Source organism: Coturnix japonica, chromosome 1 (genome assembly GCF_054131305.1).
Source record: "Coturnix japonica strain WE chromosome 1, WE-NBRP24, whole genome shotgun sequence".
Classification (NCBI taxonomy): domain Eukaryota; kingdom Metazoa; phylum Chordata; class Aves; order Galliformes; family Phasianidae; genus Coturnix; species Coturnix japonica.
Window position 1 is genome coordinate 6,518,100 of NC_140663.1, and position 15,783 is coordinate 6,533,882.

At 41.4% G+C, this 15,783-nt stretch overlaps 1 protein-coding gene across 7 annotated transcripts in view; it reads right to left on the minus strand.

Moving 5' to 3' along the window:
- DMTF1 (cyclin D binding myb like transcription factor 1) overlaps positions 1-15,298 on the minus strand; it is a 25,260-nt gene extending 9,962 nt beyond the window's left edge. The window contains exons 1-11 of one of the 7 annotated variants that reach the window (XR_014933110.1): positions 15,110-15,285; positions 10,358-10,474; positions 9,697-9,816; positions 8,991-9,085; positions 8,676-8,790; positions 6,289-6,365; positions 4,864-5,021; positions 4,047-4,079; positions 3,176-3,285; positions 2,193-2,421; positions 486-637 (exon numbers count right to left, since the gene is read on the minus strand). Coding sequence is in view for 5 of the 7 variants with exons in the window: in XM_015874124.3 (XP_015729610.1) it covers positions 486-637; positions 2,193-2,421; positions 3,176-3,285; positions 4,047-4,079; positions 4,864-5,021; positions 6,289-6,365; positions 8,676-8,790; positions 8,991-9,085; positions 9,697-9,816; positions 10,358-10,474; positions 13,991-14,027 (1,243 nt within the window). In the remaining 2 variants the exon portion in view is untranslated. Of the gene's footprint in view, positions 1-485; positions 638-2,192; positions 2,422-3,175; positions 3,286-4,046; positions 4,080-4,606; positions 5,022-6,288; positions 6,384-8,675; positions 8,791-8,990; positions 9,086-9,696; positions 9,817-10,357; positions 10,475-13,990; positions 15,081-15,109 lie in introns of those variants that run through there. The other 6 variants (XR_014933109.1, XM_015874202.3, XM_085512564.1 and 3 more) reach the window with 6 other exon arrangements.
- Positions 15,299-15,783: the final 485 nt, after the last annotated feature.

The window sequence follows — 15,783 nt, forward strand, 5'->3', positions numbered from 1 at the left end:
TCACTGTACAGCTAATAACTAATTTGCCTTCTGCTGCAGCCAATACTGAGCCAACATTTAACCTCACATAGGTTACCTTTAAAATGATAAATGCAACAGAACTAATCCGGGGTGACACTGCCAAGCTGCAAATCCATATCCTCCTGAAACTGAAGGGGCTACTGCCCTAAATACCAAAGACAGTCATCAACTGTGACCTGCCAGCTGATCTGCTTATCTATGTGCTCTCACTTAAGACAAAGTGAAAGGAGTTGGCAATATCTACTATTTAGTTGTATTCAACAATTTAGCTTGTTTCAACAGAAGCACTTAAGGGACTGGACATGGGTGCAACTTAGCTGGTAGATACAAGGGGCTGGTAACTTCCAGCCTACGAGCAATGCTCTATTCAGCCTGCAATGCTTTAAGTAGACAAAAAAATCCAGCCTTATTCCTTTGATGCTTGTGAAAGAAGTCTTCAGAAAAGTGCACGACTAGTACATTACCAGGGAATGAAACATCTTTGTGGTTTGCAATCTGTCTTTTGATGGTCCACCATTTACTCCGAAGCCACTGTGGTGAGCGGACGCTGCTCCATCCTTCTGCGAGTAAATCCCAATTGATGTCGTTTTCATCAGAAACTTCAAGTTCTGCTATCCTGACAGGGTATAGAAAAGATTCACCTATTAAAAACTACCCTCTGGACCAGAAGGGGTGTTGCACATCTCTGGTCTTGTCACGTGTAACAGAGGCAAAATGGCATGCTAGTGAATAGTCTGCCAGAGCTCACGTATCAACATATGCTTCCAAGGCTCCACGCTGCCAGAGGTCAAGCAAAATCATAAACAACAGAAAATGGACTAGACCTGTTAGATGATCCAGACCATCTCCTTGCCATGCAGGATTATTCTCCTTATCACATATACATTAGGGCTTTATTCAGGTTACTGTTAGGCATTACAAACAATGGCATTTGTATCTTTTATTCTTTGGGAAATCATTCCTCAAACACTCATCCATCCTTAATTGTTTGGTTTTTCTTTGCCTCCTCTCAAATGCTTCTTAGCCAAAGTAGATATAGATGAAATTAGCTACAATATTAAATGGCTCCTCATAAATGGATCCCATCAGGCTCTCCAGGAAAGGAGCAGTTTCCACACAGTTCTGGCAGACATTACACACAACACTGGATTCTACCAGAATCTGCCTGAATACTGTTAATATCTCTGAAGTATCTCCTGCTCATCTGTACCTGGAGCACATGAAAGAGACGTGAACAGCGAGAAGGGAAAGGACTTTGGTAAAAGTTAAGTTCTCTTCATAAATCAAGCAGTGATACCAAATATTGATAGCTTAAAATAAAAGAAAAAAAAAGGGAAAAATGTACCAAAACAAGCCCTGAAGGATGACTGTACTAAGTGTTAAAAAGATACCACTTGTGCATAAATACTAAGAATCACAGCCAGCACATACTGAAATGCAGAATCAGGTTACTCATCTTGAGATCAGGTCAAACAGATTCAGGAAATCAGTGAATAGTGCTCTGTAAACAATTTTTAGATTCCCCTGTATGCCCGGGATTTTAATTCCCACCCCCGATTATGAACCCATAAAAATCCACTGGCCTGAGTTAAAGGCATTTGAAATGGGAGGAGGACTGGAGAGAGATTGCTAAAGTTACTGAGCTTTTCACTACCAGGTTGCTAGTTCAAATGGAGTCATGAAAAATGCTGAAATCCAATCCGTGTTTGTCATCCTACATGAAATTAATTTGCAGTCTCAGTTTAGTTCTTTGTAGACGAGATGCCCACATCACAGAAACCACCACCACACTTGACCCTTGTTGGTCATCTCATCAGAGAGGCCAAGGACTGAATGGGCAGGGAGACTGAACTACCCTCCAGTTAAGGGTTGAAGCGCATTGGTGGGGCAACGTGTGGGAAGCTTGCACGGTCGCTGCCTGTGCTGTACCTGTTCTGTGGAATAAAGAAGACTTCAGTCTCCAGGGTTTTCAATCTGACACCTTTCACGAGCACTAAAATTCACTAAAAAAACAAAAAACAAAAAATACGTTCAATAATAAATCTCTGGGAACTGTAAATGCAGCAGTGACTTTTGGAAGCTTCTAAAGTTTTTAAGAGCAAAAGGGACCCCAGTGGAATCCTGCTAGCATCACATATTCTGAACCTTTAAAAGCAACTAAAACAACAAACCTTAAAATCAGATTTATTTCATCTTCCTTGGTCCACTCGGTCCCCCCACTTTGTTTCCAGTTGAGATAGTTGAGCCATTTAGAGCGGCACTGTTTTTCAGAGCGTGTTCCGACCCTTTCTGCTACAGCAGCCCATGATACACCTTGTGTGACAATGTCACCTGGTTCCGTGCTAGTTAGCTCATGAACTACTTCTGCTAATCTCTTTTCTTCCTCTTCTGTCCACTTTCCTGAAAGAGAGAAAAGCCCTCCAACTTAACCAGCAGCAGATGACCTCTGTTCTGATCTGTGATGTCAACCAATACATTTATCTCCATGACTTAACACTGTATTCCAGATGCAAGTACGGACTTGCAAAGAACATAAGACTGTTCTCATTTACCAACAATTTACAGTATAAACCATTCTTAACTAATAGGGTTAGGGTTCATAATTCATATAAACAATACTTTACTCTTTAAGTGCTCGTGTCTCTTAATTGACATAAAGACAGTGTATGTCTACAAACACTCAACACAAGGCAAAGTATTTTTAATCCACTTCAATAAGATATGCTCCAGTGGCATAAACATGATGGACAACTGACTGCAGAACTGATCTTTAAAATGAGAAACAGCAGAAACTTATACTAAATGCATTCTAAAAATATCCCCAGATTTCACACTTTACTCACTCAAGCCAGACTTACACATCGGAAAACAGGATCACAGATGCTTTGGGTTAGAAGGGATCAAGATAATTCAGTACCAAACCTCCTGACAGCGGCAGGGATGCCAGCCACTGGATCAGGTTGCCAAAGCCCCATCCAATCTGGCTCTGAACTCTTCCAGAGATGGGGTATCTACAATTTCCATGGGCAACCCATTCTGTTATCGCACCACCCTCACAATGAGTAATTTCTTCCTTGTATTTAATCAGTTATTGACAGAGGCAGAGATGGGACAACTCTAACTGGAGTATGTCACTGACTGGCATTTACCTCACCTGTGTTGCAGGTATCCTTCATCAATCTACATCGATCTTTCACAGAAGAAGCACTTCTCCCCAGCGCAGCTCCTATTGTGGCCCAGTCATTGCCGTACTTTATTCTCAATCTGAAGAGAAACATGCCTATTAGCACTATATCCACTTACGAGATCATCAAAGTAATTCTCTACAAAAATAGGAAAAATGTGCAGTTTGCAAACTTAAAAACAACGACAAGTCACTCTGTTATTACTGTACAGAATTTTTAATATATTTTCTGCTATCACTGACAATTTTTCTACACATCTCTAGAAGTCTTTTCAATGGTACAGCTGAGCCTCAGGATACTTGCTTTTAAAACAAGCATCTGTAACTTATTATCTATTTCTCATTCAGATGTGTTATGAAGCTTAATTATTGTGTAAGTACATTATGGATGTTTAGATAAACACACAATATCCCTTCTATAAAAGTTCCCTGATCTTTTTTAAGTGATACAGGGACTGCTTAGAAATCTAAGTAGTATCTGATCAAAATCCAGGCGAGCTACAACTTGAATGAGGCAAAATACTGCAAAATCATACTCAAAATTTTAACTATTATTTTCCTGCCACACACAATAGAGGGTCACTTAACATGTAGAGCCATGAGTATTCATGACACATCTGAAACATGACTCGTTTCAGACTTTGCTGCAGGTTACTTAAGTCCTGAATATACACTAAAAAACAATCAGAATTTAATTTCTCTTCAGTTTAATTTAGCAGACACAACTTTCTGATATGTGGAGAACTCAAATTTACACCTGACCTTGCAGTGATTTCATACAACAAAACAACCTGTTCCAACCACCCAAGGTACTCAATATGACCTCGTTAATAAGACTTACTCTTTAAGCCTTTCAATTTCCTCGGGTGTATACCTAGGAGACAGGTAAATGAAAAGACATCATTTTAACCAGAAAACATACAGCACAAACATTACTGTTTTACTAACCATACCGTAAATTTTAATTACCGTGAAGATTAAAGAATTTCAGCTCTAAGAAACAATGACTGGAGAGAACACAAAGGACAATTGCCATTTACCATGTCAGTGCATTTCTAAGGCAATCTGGTCTAAAATCTGCCTCATTTGCCACTGAAAATCTCCATTCTCAGTGAAGACACTTTAAAAAACAGAATCAAAATGCCATCTCTTAGTCTCTGAAACAAACAGCTACTCTCTTTCTGTCTCAGTTTACAACCAGCATAAGGCAGAAAGCAATTTAAAAAAAAATCACTGCTGGAATAATATTTTACTTTCCAACCATCTTTAAAAAATAAAACCACACATCCTCAGCAGCACTTCCAGATCGCACCATACCCACTGCTTTACAGAGAGGGAAACTAAGGGCAGATGGATTAAGAGCAATTAGCTCAAGGTCACAGTTCTAGGAAGAAACTATACCTCAGCAGATCCATGCTTGTGTCAAAGTCTTCTAATTGCATCAGAATCCCCTCTGCAGTCTGCCTTTTAAGTTGTGGATACCATCAACTTAACTATTATCACGGTTGTTCAAGCAGAATTCAGCAGAGGTCACTTATGATCAGGAAGAGCTGGGTCTGTTTGGCTAGTATCTTCTGTCTCATGCGTAACACGTCACACATTAAACAAATGACTCTACTCATACCAATAAAACCATGCAGCATTAGAGGTTTTCATACTTTCCAACATGGTTTCTGTCATCATACATGCGAAGAACTCTTCTATAAACAGCAAAGAGAGGCCGATTCAGACCCCAAGCTATTGTCCTGTAGAAATCTTTTCTCTCATCTTTTGACATTTCAAATATAATTTCAGTGGCATCTTTTATTCCACGGGCCTAGAGGAAAGTATTTAAAAAAAAGCTTAGATGAAGACTCCTAAAGCTCAAGCAGAACATTCAAGAACTGAAGCTTTGCATATCATTATGCAGTTTTCTATGTATTCCAAATAAGAAAGCCCAGGATTTTAACTGTTTATAAAACAGCTACTTGAAATGAAAGTCTTGAACATTTGGTTTTTAGCATTGAAGCCTGGGCAGAAATGGCAGCTCTAACCTTCATCCACATAAAAACTGTCCAACATATTTTATTATCAAAAGTTGAACATCATAATAGAATTAGCTCGGTGTCATACAAGCGAAAGTTGTCAAACAGTTCTCTATCAATTTATTACTTAACTTTAGATATTCTTGATCTAAAAGCATTTTTTTCCCCACTTAAGCTACTTTTCTTCTAATGGAAACTGCAAGCAGATTTTAATACAAAAAAGCCAATGGAACTAAGTATAAAAGGGAAGTTTTTGTTTTATTTTTTGCTTCAACAACAAAAAAAACCCATAATTTATATAAAAACATAATTTAATATTCAATTTTATATAAAAAACATAAATTTATTTATTAAAAGCTCTATATCTCCAAAAAACAAGAAGCGAGATAAATGGGAAAGGATGAATCAGACAAATCAGCAGTAACTCAGTTATCTAAGTGGCTTAAAAACATACATCTAGATTTAGGGAAGTATTACTCACTATGAACAATTTAATAGCAGAAATTCTAATACAGATGTGGGTAGGCACAAGTTGCTAGAACCAATATCATTTCTATGCCAATGAAGACTGAATTCAGAGCTATTCTGATCCACAAATGAAGGATAGTGAACCTCTAATATCCAGCCTATGTATTTGAAGCTGCAAGCTCAAATATTCTCAGCTGTAAGCCTATCACAAACGTGACTTACTGGCAATTATCACTGTTGGCATGTTAAATGCATTCCTATTTCTATGCTGAACTATGATACTGGTATATTAAGGGTAAGAAGGCAGACAGACATCCTGCTAACATGGTAAAAACAGGTAAAACATGATATCAAGATTCTGAAAGTTTAACTCATCACTTAGGAAGGAACATTATCTCTGCAGCATTCGTTCTGTAGTCTTAAATCTTGCGTGCAATTATCTTATGTATTTCAAATAAGTACTGACAGTTTCTACTACGTACTGATGAGAATCACATACAGCGCATTCTGGAAAGTGCTGAAGGAGATCTAGTGGTGCCCTATTAGCAGTATAGCTATATCAACAGGCAGATAACGTACTCTAACACATACCTTTAAGTAACGTTCAATATTACTCATCAAAATGTCAATTTCTTCCTTTGACCACATCCCTTGCTTCCACTTATGGCCTTAAAACAGAAATGAAACTGAAGTGAAAGTCAGTAAAGCAATATATCAGAAAACACATCCCTCATTACTGCAATGCATTAACAAAGAAAAAAAGAGTAGTAATTTTAGGTATTTTAACTAGAATTGGTTTTGAACAGATGCTATTTCAGAACTGTTAAGTGATACTTAGTGACTTGTCAACTGCCAAGAAATATTTAAATCATCCAAACCATTATTCTTTGAAAAAACAACACTGATTTAAGTGCTGTTAACTCATGTTTTCAGGGTCTCTCTTCAGACAAAAGTATCACAGAATCACAAAGGTTGGAAAAGACCACTAAGATCATGTAGTCCAACCATCAACCCATCCCCGCCATGCCCACTAACATCCCTCAGTGCCACATCACCTCACTTGAATACCTCCAGGGATGGTGATTCCACCCCCTCCCTGGGCAGTTTGTGCCAGTGCATCACCATTGTTTCTGAGAAGAAATTCTTCCTAATACCCAACTTGAGGGGAAAAAAAAAAGAGTAGGAACCTGAAAACTTGAAACTTAAAAAGCTAGAAAGCTTCTGTCTTGAAGCAGACAGAAATTACTATGCACTCAAATGATTCCAAAAGCTGGAACTTAAAATGTAACTCAAAATATTACTTTGGGAATTGGCAGCTATGTGGGCTTCTCTTACATGCCTTATTGCTTCCCAGCCCATGAGTAGTGCTATCTACCAGAGTGCTTTCCAGAGAGGCATCCTCTCTATTTCTGCATTGGGAATAATGTTATGCTTCCTATGTCTATGCCCTTAATCACAGCTAAGCTCTGAAATTAAAAATAATTCAGATTATTCTAAGAAAAAATTCCAAGCACCAGTTTCATTGAAACATTGAGACATTCCTTCCTTGAATTTATGCATAGCTTCCTCTTTTTCCCCTCATAACATACTTAATATCAGTGATCATTTGTAATTAAGATTATGCTTGTGACCCAGTTTACATCCTGGTGAGTGCTGGCTACCTGCCTATCTTTGCTCAGAGAAGTCAGGGTACTTCCTTCTCAGCTTACTAATTACTGGAGCTGAGAAGCAGTGCACATCAAGAGCCTATTTACTTGAATTCAAAGTACAATCATGGTGAGAGGAAACTCTTGCCTGTGAATGACAATTTCAAAGTCTTCTTCCAAAGCTACATAGGCAGAACTTAACTACTCTAGCTGTGATTATTCATGCCATTATCAAAGCACCGGAACTGACCTCTGAATGGACACGGCTACTACTGTATGTGGAATGACCTTTAACACCCTACTATTTTAGGAAAGGAAGCCTACTTTTGTACTTCATGTTTGCATATTTAGAGCCAAGCTTATCTCGCTTTCTTTTCTCCAAGACCCGTGGACATTCTTAACAGGTGGAGATTGTTATAAAATGATAAGCTCAAGCAACACGTCAAACTTCCAGCTCCTGTAAGAGGAGATAAGCAGTGGAAATCCTCCACAGCTAATCTCATGGAGACCTCAGAAGAGGCTCAACTAATATAGTTTCATTGGATTTCATTGTTCCATATATTTCATTGGAAAGGTCTTCCCCATGCTATTTCTCCTAATAAAATCACAGCATTTAGTACCCTCATTCATTCAGAGAGATTCTAACAGTAAAGGATTTTGCTTTGGACTGATGGAAGAGCTTTTTTTCCGTGAAGCAGTAAGGTCAGGATGAGAAAAACAGTGGAAAGACCAAGGAATTTGGAGAGATGTGTTCATTTGACATAAGTTGCTTAGGCATGTCTGGGAGGGTGGAGGGACAAAAAAAATCAACAACAAACTTCTGAAGCTCAGCAACTTCTGAACTGCTACATGACCGTGCATTTGGAAAGGGAAGAATTGTCAGCTGGTAGTTTTAGGAGTAGCAGTGGTTATTTAAGTATTAATCTGCACAAGTTCAGAACTTCATTTTTTCACAAGTACTTGCCTGTGACTGGCGCTTCCCATCTCCCAACCAAGCAAATGGAGCCAACATACAACCATGTGCCTCATGTGCGCTAAGACACATTACCTACGGCAGTTCTCTACGTGGCCAATAGAATCAGTCTGACCACTTCAAGTTCAGCCTCTCTTCCCTTCCAAGTGTATCTGGAGTTCCATCTTTCTTCTTGTATATGAAGTGTAAGAGAGATGGTGAAGACTTAATGCATTAGGTTTCTCTGCAGTTTTAGAACTGGTCTTTTCAAGTATCTACACTAAAAAAGCCATATCAGAAATTACTTTATGCAACCTGCAAAATGTTCCCAAGGGCATTTTGAACAGCTTACATTCCTACAGAGAATGTAAGTATCCTACCTTTATTTGTCAGGGAATCCTTATCCTCTTTGGTTGTGAACCAGGCTTGACTAACAGCTGACACTTCTTCATTGCCCATTGGAGAGATTTCATCCAGCTGTTCATTCTGAAGAATCTTGAAAAGACAAGAATGAAATCGTATGAAATCTTCAGTTCTTTCAATCACTTTCCATCTAACATGGAGGCATAACTTGAAGGAAACCACCACACCTAGTTACCTTGCTGAATGCTCAGGAAGTACCACTTTTAGATGTGGCATTAAAAGTAAATTCACCTTTCTCCTAAGACTTAAGGTAAGATTTAGTTTTACTGTACCTGAATCTGAGTAACAGTTCCTTCGTTAATCTCATCTTCAGCTACCTCAGCAGTAGCAGTCATGGTCACCTCAAAGCTCTGATCATTCTCTGAAACTTCAGAATGGGAAAGTTAGTCATATACCTCACTTCTGTAACATTTTTATGCACACTTTATGGGTTTTACCAATTGCCACCTTAGCTCTCAAAATTCTAAAGAGGCCTTATTTGGTATTTAACTGTTGATCGAGTAAAATCATCTTGATGATTATCAACCCTTTCTGTTCATAAAACTTAAGTATGAGTACAGAAACCTTCAGTTTTTCACATGACTACATTCAAAAAACTAATTTGAAACATGTAAACACAGCATGTTTGCTTGGCGCAGGCTGCCAAGAACCATATCCAGCCTGGCCTTCAATGCCTCCAAGGATGGGGCATCCACAACCTCCTTGGGCAACCTGTTCCAGTGCTCCACCACCCTCTGTGTGAAAAACCTCCTCCTAACATCTAACCTAAACCTCCCCTGTCTCAGTTTACAACCATTCCCTGTTGTACTGTAGATACAAGTTGCTGCAAAACATCCAAGACTCTAAGAGGTAAAAAAGAATATAAACATGTGTTAATAGAATATGTAAACTCAACACAAAACATTCTGCTTATAATCCAAGGAGTTAACTTTTAACTCTTACCAACAGAAACAACTGCTTCAGCTTATAACAACTTACTTGGAACTGCAACAACAGAAATGCAGGGAGCTGAGTCATCAAGGCTCTGGTCATCCTCTGACAAGCAAAGCCTTTTGTGTGGAGGTTCAGTGCTGTCTTCAGAGTTTACTTCATCAGTTTCTAACAACAAAAACACACACAGGTCCCTTTCAGTTTGCAAAGTAGAGTTCTAGAGAAAAACTGGATAACAACCAAATCAAAAGCAGCAGCAAATGTGAGAGGTTGGTTGAATGTTTATTACTGCCCAGGACCTTAACATCAGTTGTGGGCAGTAACAGTTCGCATACATGAAGTACATGTAATACATCTCATAGTACATCTATGAAGATTTCTTCATAAATTCCACCATTATCCTTCCTGAATCAGTTCTCTGCTGCATAACAAAACCCTTAAGCCCACAGAAATTGGTGTGTGTGCTCAGTTCTAAGTACACATTTCCAGTGAAATAAAAGAGAACAGATATAGACTTGTCAGGCACATACCTACAAAATTTTGGGGCTTATGCTTTATAAGACACTTCATCCTTCTTTAAACCGAAACAGAATTAATCTCAGCACAACAAACAGAATCCCAATAGCCTGTCTAATTTGGAGGCAGGCAAGAATCATAGAAAGATCAATGAAAAAAGGAAGAAATAATATTGTGCAATAAAATTCTATACCGTTTTGAGGGCAGTGAAGTATGAGGTTTCCTTCAGTGTCCTGAGTCAGAGTCACGGAGTTCACTGTTTCTACTGTCACTGTGTCAGACTCTTCTTCAACTGTGCTCATACTCAAACCTGAAAGAACAATGCACACATTAGTTGCCTTTGGATTGCCACCTTGCCCATAATGCTGCCTTCTTTTTCTCAAATAGCTCATGAAAACTCAACAGAGAATGACAAATCTCCATCTGTTCTTCTACAATAATTCCATAGTTAAAAGAGATTTACCTACCACTGCCACTTCTGCACACTTATACATTGCATGGAGTAAAATCTGGTAGTTTCAAAGCTACTATTCTAGTTAAAATAACACCCAACATTTATACTCAGGAGCATTTCAGACCTACTTTATTGTTTTTTTTTAATTTTTGGAATAGAAATCTAAGCTGTTGCTTTTTCTTGTAATATTTGCCCCTTTGGTATTTGTTACATTTCTCATTTCTTAATTTTACTGTTACATAAAAGCCAGTCAACACTGACAAATACTTTAGTACTCACACTGCTCATAGCTGAGAGATTTACGGAGTGCTAAGTTGGGAAGTTTTATTCCCCTTCCATGCATACAAATAACTGCTAGTGCTTCTTCTCCATTAAAGAAACAAATGTAAGCACCAGAAAAGCTGCATGCAGGTGGTCACCAGCAGAAAAGATTACAGAAGTAGTGCCAGCAGTAAGCAATACAGGCTGAAGTGAACTGCAACGCTACAAAGCGCTCCTGCTAATGCCACTGCCATCACAGAAACACTATACAGAAACACAAGGCCTGAACAATCTAACAACAGCATCGAGATCCCAATTACTCCTTAAAAAGCACGGAAAGATTTGCACAGTACTGTCCCAGAAGTTGAGGTTTTCTAGGAAAGAAACATCCCTTGGTGTAACCTCTGGCCTGAGCAGGGCTTTTGTAACCTTCTGCCATGCTCTCAAGCTTGATTCATCCCAACAGCTGGTTTATCTCCGAGAAACAGAATCATGCTCTGTTTGACACTTGATGTTAAGCATATCTCAAGTTCCCCGACTAATACACGTAACTGGGACTTGGTGAACAGTGAGGAAGGGCCAAATTCTAAACTTGAATGGAAAAATTCAAATCAGTTTCAATGGATCAGCTGGAACCTCGCAAAAAAAAAAAACCCACCTTCACTGTGTAGAACATGAAGTCAAAGCCAAGAGGGTCTTTTAAACATTATTTCTTTTTATTAATTAAAGCACACAAATACAAGGTAAACTAATGGAAACAAAGAAACCTGTTCTCTTAAGATACATTTACACCAGGACACCAGCACTAACCCAGAAGACGTGAATAGAAAACAGCCTGTACATCTCCAGACTTCATAACAATCACTGATTTCCAGCTGAGTAACAATAGAACTAGCCTGTACGCTGGAGATCCATCAGATATGATATAGGAGGGGGCCAACTGAAGCTTATGGGGTGTGCAGTGGAAAAAGCACGTTTCTCCTGGTGAGAATGCCCTGACATGGCTCACTGTAAATGAGTGACCCAGGACACTTCATCCTGGATTCCAATGCTTTCTTTAGGGATACAAATCTATCTTTAATTTTATATTCTGGAGGAGGGCGTTAGCTTGTGGGGGAAGAGAATAGCATTGAACACACGTGCATGAACAGTGTGGATGGATATAATGAAATGCAGTGAAGACTGAAGATTTTTTCCTATTTCTAAGCTAACAGTTGAGAAATAAATGCAAATTTGCCTTGATAGATTGTTGGGTGTGTTTATTAAAGCTAACACTATCCACAGTTCCTGACAACTTCAAATAGGTTTCAATGCACAACTAAAGAGATACGAGGTTCTGTCATGATGCCTTGTTATTAATATCTAAGCAAGTATTAAAGCATACTAAAGGAGGCTTCCAGCTACTGAAGTATCAGTGGGAACACTCACATAGGATGTGCCAGGATTTCAGTGCATTCACTCAAGAGTGACACAGTGGAAATAGTGTCATTCCACAACATCACATATCTTCTATTTAATAAAACCTGAATGTTTTCTGTATTCCATAGCAGGGTTTTTATAAGATCAATGCTTCCGATGCACAATCAGGAGATGCTGCTATATGACCTGAGTTGATTCTCTTACACTATTATTTGATGGAAAAAATGAAATAAAGCCCACAAAACTTTCTTCCCACACTGCATGGATTCCACTTCAATCTAAATCAAAGTCACAGAGGAAATGACTTCAACAGCTGCAACAAGAAGGGGAGCAAACTGGACAGACATCAAACACAAGGAGCCAGAGACCGGAGTTCAATATACACCAAGATTTATTAAACCGTATCAACATAAGATTGCAGTCCTGCAAGAGCAATTAAGTTCAACTCATTTGTGGTATTTAAGGAAGCAAGCCATCACAAAAAAATGGGAATATCACAGAATCACAGAATGACCCGGGTTGGAAGGGACCTCAAGGATCATGTAGTTCCAACCCCCTGCCTGGCAGGGCCACCAAACATACACATTTACTAGATCAGGTTGCCCAGGGCCCCGTCCAACCTGGTCTTGAACACCTCCAAGGACGGGGCATCCACAACCTGTTCCAGGACCTAACCACTCTCCTAGTGAAGAACTTCCCCCTAACATCCAACCTAAATCTTCCCTCTTTTAGCTTAAAACCACTTCCCCGTGTCCTGCTATTATCAGCCTTTTCGAAGAGTTTACTCCCCTCCTGGGTGTAGGTTCCCTTCAGGTATTGAAAGGCTGCAATGAGGTCACCCCGCAACCTTCTCTTCTCCAGGCTGAACAAGCCCAACTCCCTCAGCCTGTCCTCATAGGGGAGGTGAATATATTGGTAGTCAATGGGACAAACTGTTCTCATTTACATTGATGCACACTGATTTACATCTGGCAGGACTCCATGAGTGCGAGCCTATCCACTGATATTCTCATAAGAAGCACTGAGCATGGTTACATGTCAAATACACACCAAGTGAAGTCAGCACTGCTCCAAAAGGGAAAACTCAACAAAACAAGAAAGTGTCTCCCCTTCCCAATTACAGGGAACAGCCCTCAGGTGCAAGTATGGGTATGGATAAGAATCTTGGTAAGACTGAGGTGTGTATTTTCTTTCATATAAATCCAGTTTTATTTGAAGCGTTAAGCAATCAACTTTTTCCCCACTATAAAGAAGCAGAAATTTAGGATAACAATCAAATTTTGGATGCTAATTGAAGAAGGCATGATATAAAACCACAGCTCTGCTGCCTTCTGTTAGATGAAGAAACACAGCACTAGCTCTCACAAATAGGGTGGTGTTAGAAATGGCAAGAAACAGTACAGACACATGGAAAATGCTTCACAGAATCAGAGAAGAAAGGGACCTTAAAGCCCACCTAATTCTAATTCCCTGCCATAGGTTGGTTGCCCCCCATCAGACCAGGCAGCCCAGGGACCAACACTGCCAGTGACGGGGTAAACACAGCTTCACCATCCCCTAAATAAAGAATCTAACATCTAACTTACACTTCCCCTCCTTCAGCTTAAAGCTATCCCCATAGGACATCCAAAATTGGAAGGGATCCATAAAGATCATCGTGTTTAACTCCTCTATTTAAGGCATTTAACTCACTCTTCAGTCCAGAAAGCAAGCATGAAGTTATTGGCATTAAGAAGCAGAAGTGTCCACCTTCTTGCTAAGACGTCTTCTATCTTTGCAGCAGGACTTTAACCACGCTGTCAAGGAATTAATTGCATCTACAGCCAAGGCAGTGCTGGCAAACAAAAAGGATTTTCTAGATTTCTTTGGTGTATTACTTATAACAGCCAGGTGGGTTTAAACAATGGTGAATAAAGGCACGCAAATAGTGTGAGCCAAAGATCTGAAGTGTAACACGCTTCACTGTGCCTGAATACACACTCAAGAATAAAGAGATCTCAAAAGGAAGGGGGGGGGGGGGGGAAAGAAGGAAATAAAGGAACAGCTCCTCCTGAATGGGCACCGTGGTGTTTAACGGTGATGCTGGGAAGCCCGGTCCTGCTCTTGGATGCAAACCCTGATCCTGGCAGGGTAATATATTTCAGAACCATGTAGTGGTTCACGTAGGATCATGTAGTTCCAACCCCCCTGCCTAGCAGGGCCACCAAACACACACCTTTACTAGATCAGGTTGCCCAGGGCCCCGTCCAACCTGGTCTTGAACACCTCCAAGGACGGGGCATCCACAACCTCCCCGGGCAGCCTGTTCCAGGGCCTAACCACTCTCCTAGTGAAGAACTTCCCCCTAAGAAGTTTAACACAAACCCGCACCGCCCTGCCCTCCCCTCCCCTCCCCCATCACCGTGGGGACCCTTCCATCTTCTCCCTACTTTCGCACCACCGCCCCCCGATGCCGCCCGGGGATGCGGATAAGAACAGCCGCGGGTGAAGCGGCTCCCCCAGCCTCATGTCCCGCCTCATCGCCTCAGCCCCCAGCCACCAGCGCCGCCATTTGGGCCCGGCCCGCAGCCGCCGCCATTTTCCCGTCCTCTCAGCAGGCAGCGGCTTCAGCTGAGCCCGGTCCGTCCCGCTGTGGCCCTGCCCACGCCATCAAGGCCGCTGCTGCAGCGCGGGGCCGGCCATGGCCGCCTCTCTCTCTCTCTCCTCCCGGTGCCCTCGGTTCGGCCCGCCCCGCTCATCGCCGCCACCACCACCCGCTTCATCCCGTCCGCTCCCGGCCTTTGGCAGCCCGCAGGGCCCCGAGCGCCTTACTTCCTGTTTTGGGTCCGGGCACTTGAGAAACCAGGATGGAGACTCCGAAGTACCAGGATGGAGGCGCCGAGCGGCAGCGAGAGGCGGTGGGGGAGGAGGAGGAGGCGGAGGAGGCGGCGGGGCAAAGCGAAACGCAACCAGCCAGCCCGCCGGAAGGGCCCGCCGCCCACACGGCTCCGCTTCCGCCCCACAGCGGGGCTGCAAGGCCGATACCTCGTAGGGCTCCATGGGGCGGCTCGTAGTAACATGTTGGGCTTCCTCATGAATGACAGAATCACAGAATGACCCGGGTTGGAAGGGACCTCAAGGATCATGTAGTTCCAACCCCCCTGCCTGGCAGGGCCACCAAACATACACATTTACTAGATCAGGTTGCCCAGGGCCCCGTCCAACCTGGTCTTGAACACCTCCAAGGACGGGGCATCCACAACCTCCCTGGGCAGCCTGTTCCAGGGCCCAACCACTCTCCTAGTAAAGAACTTCCCCCTAACATCCAACCTAAATCTTCCCTCTTTTACCTTAAAACCATTTCCCCGTGTCCTGCTATTGTCAGCCCTTTCCAAGAGTTTACTCCCCTCCTGGGTGTAAGTTCCCTTCAGGTATTGAAAGGCTGCAATGAGGTCACCCCGCAACCTCTTCTCTAGGTTGAACAAGAGAAGAGAAGGTTGCGGGGT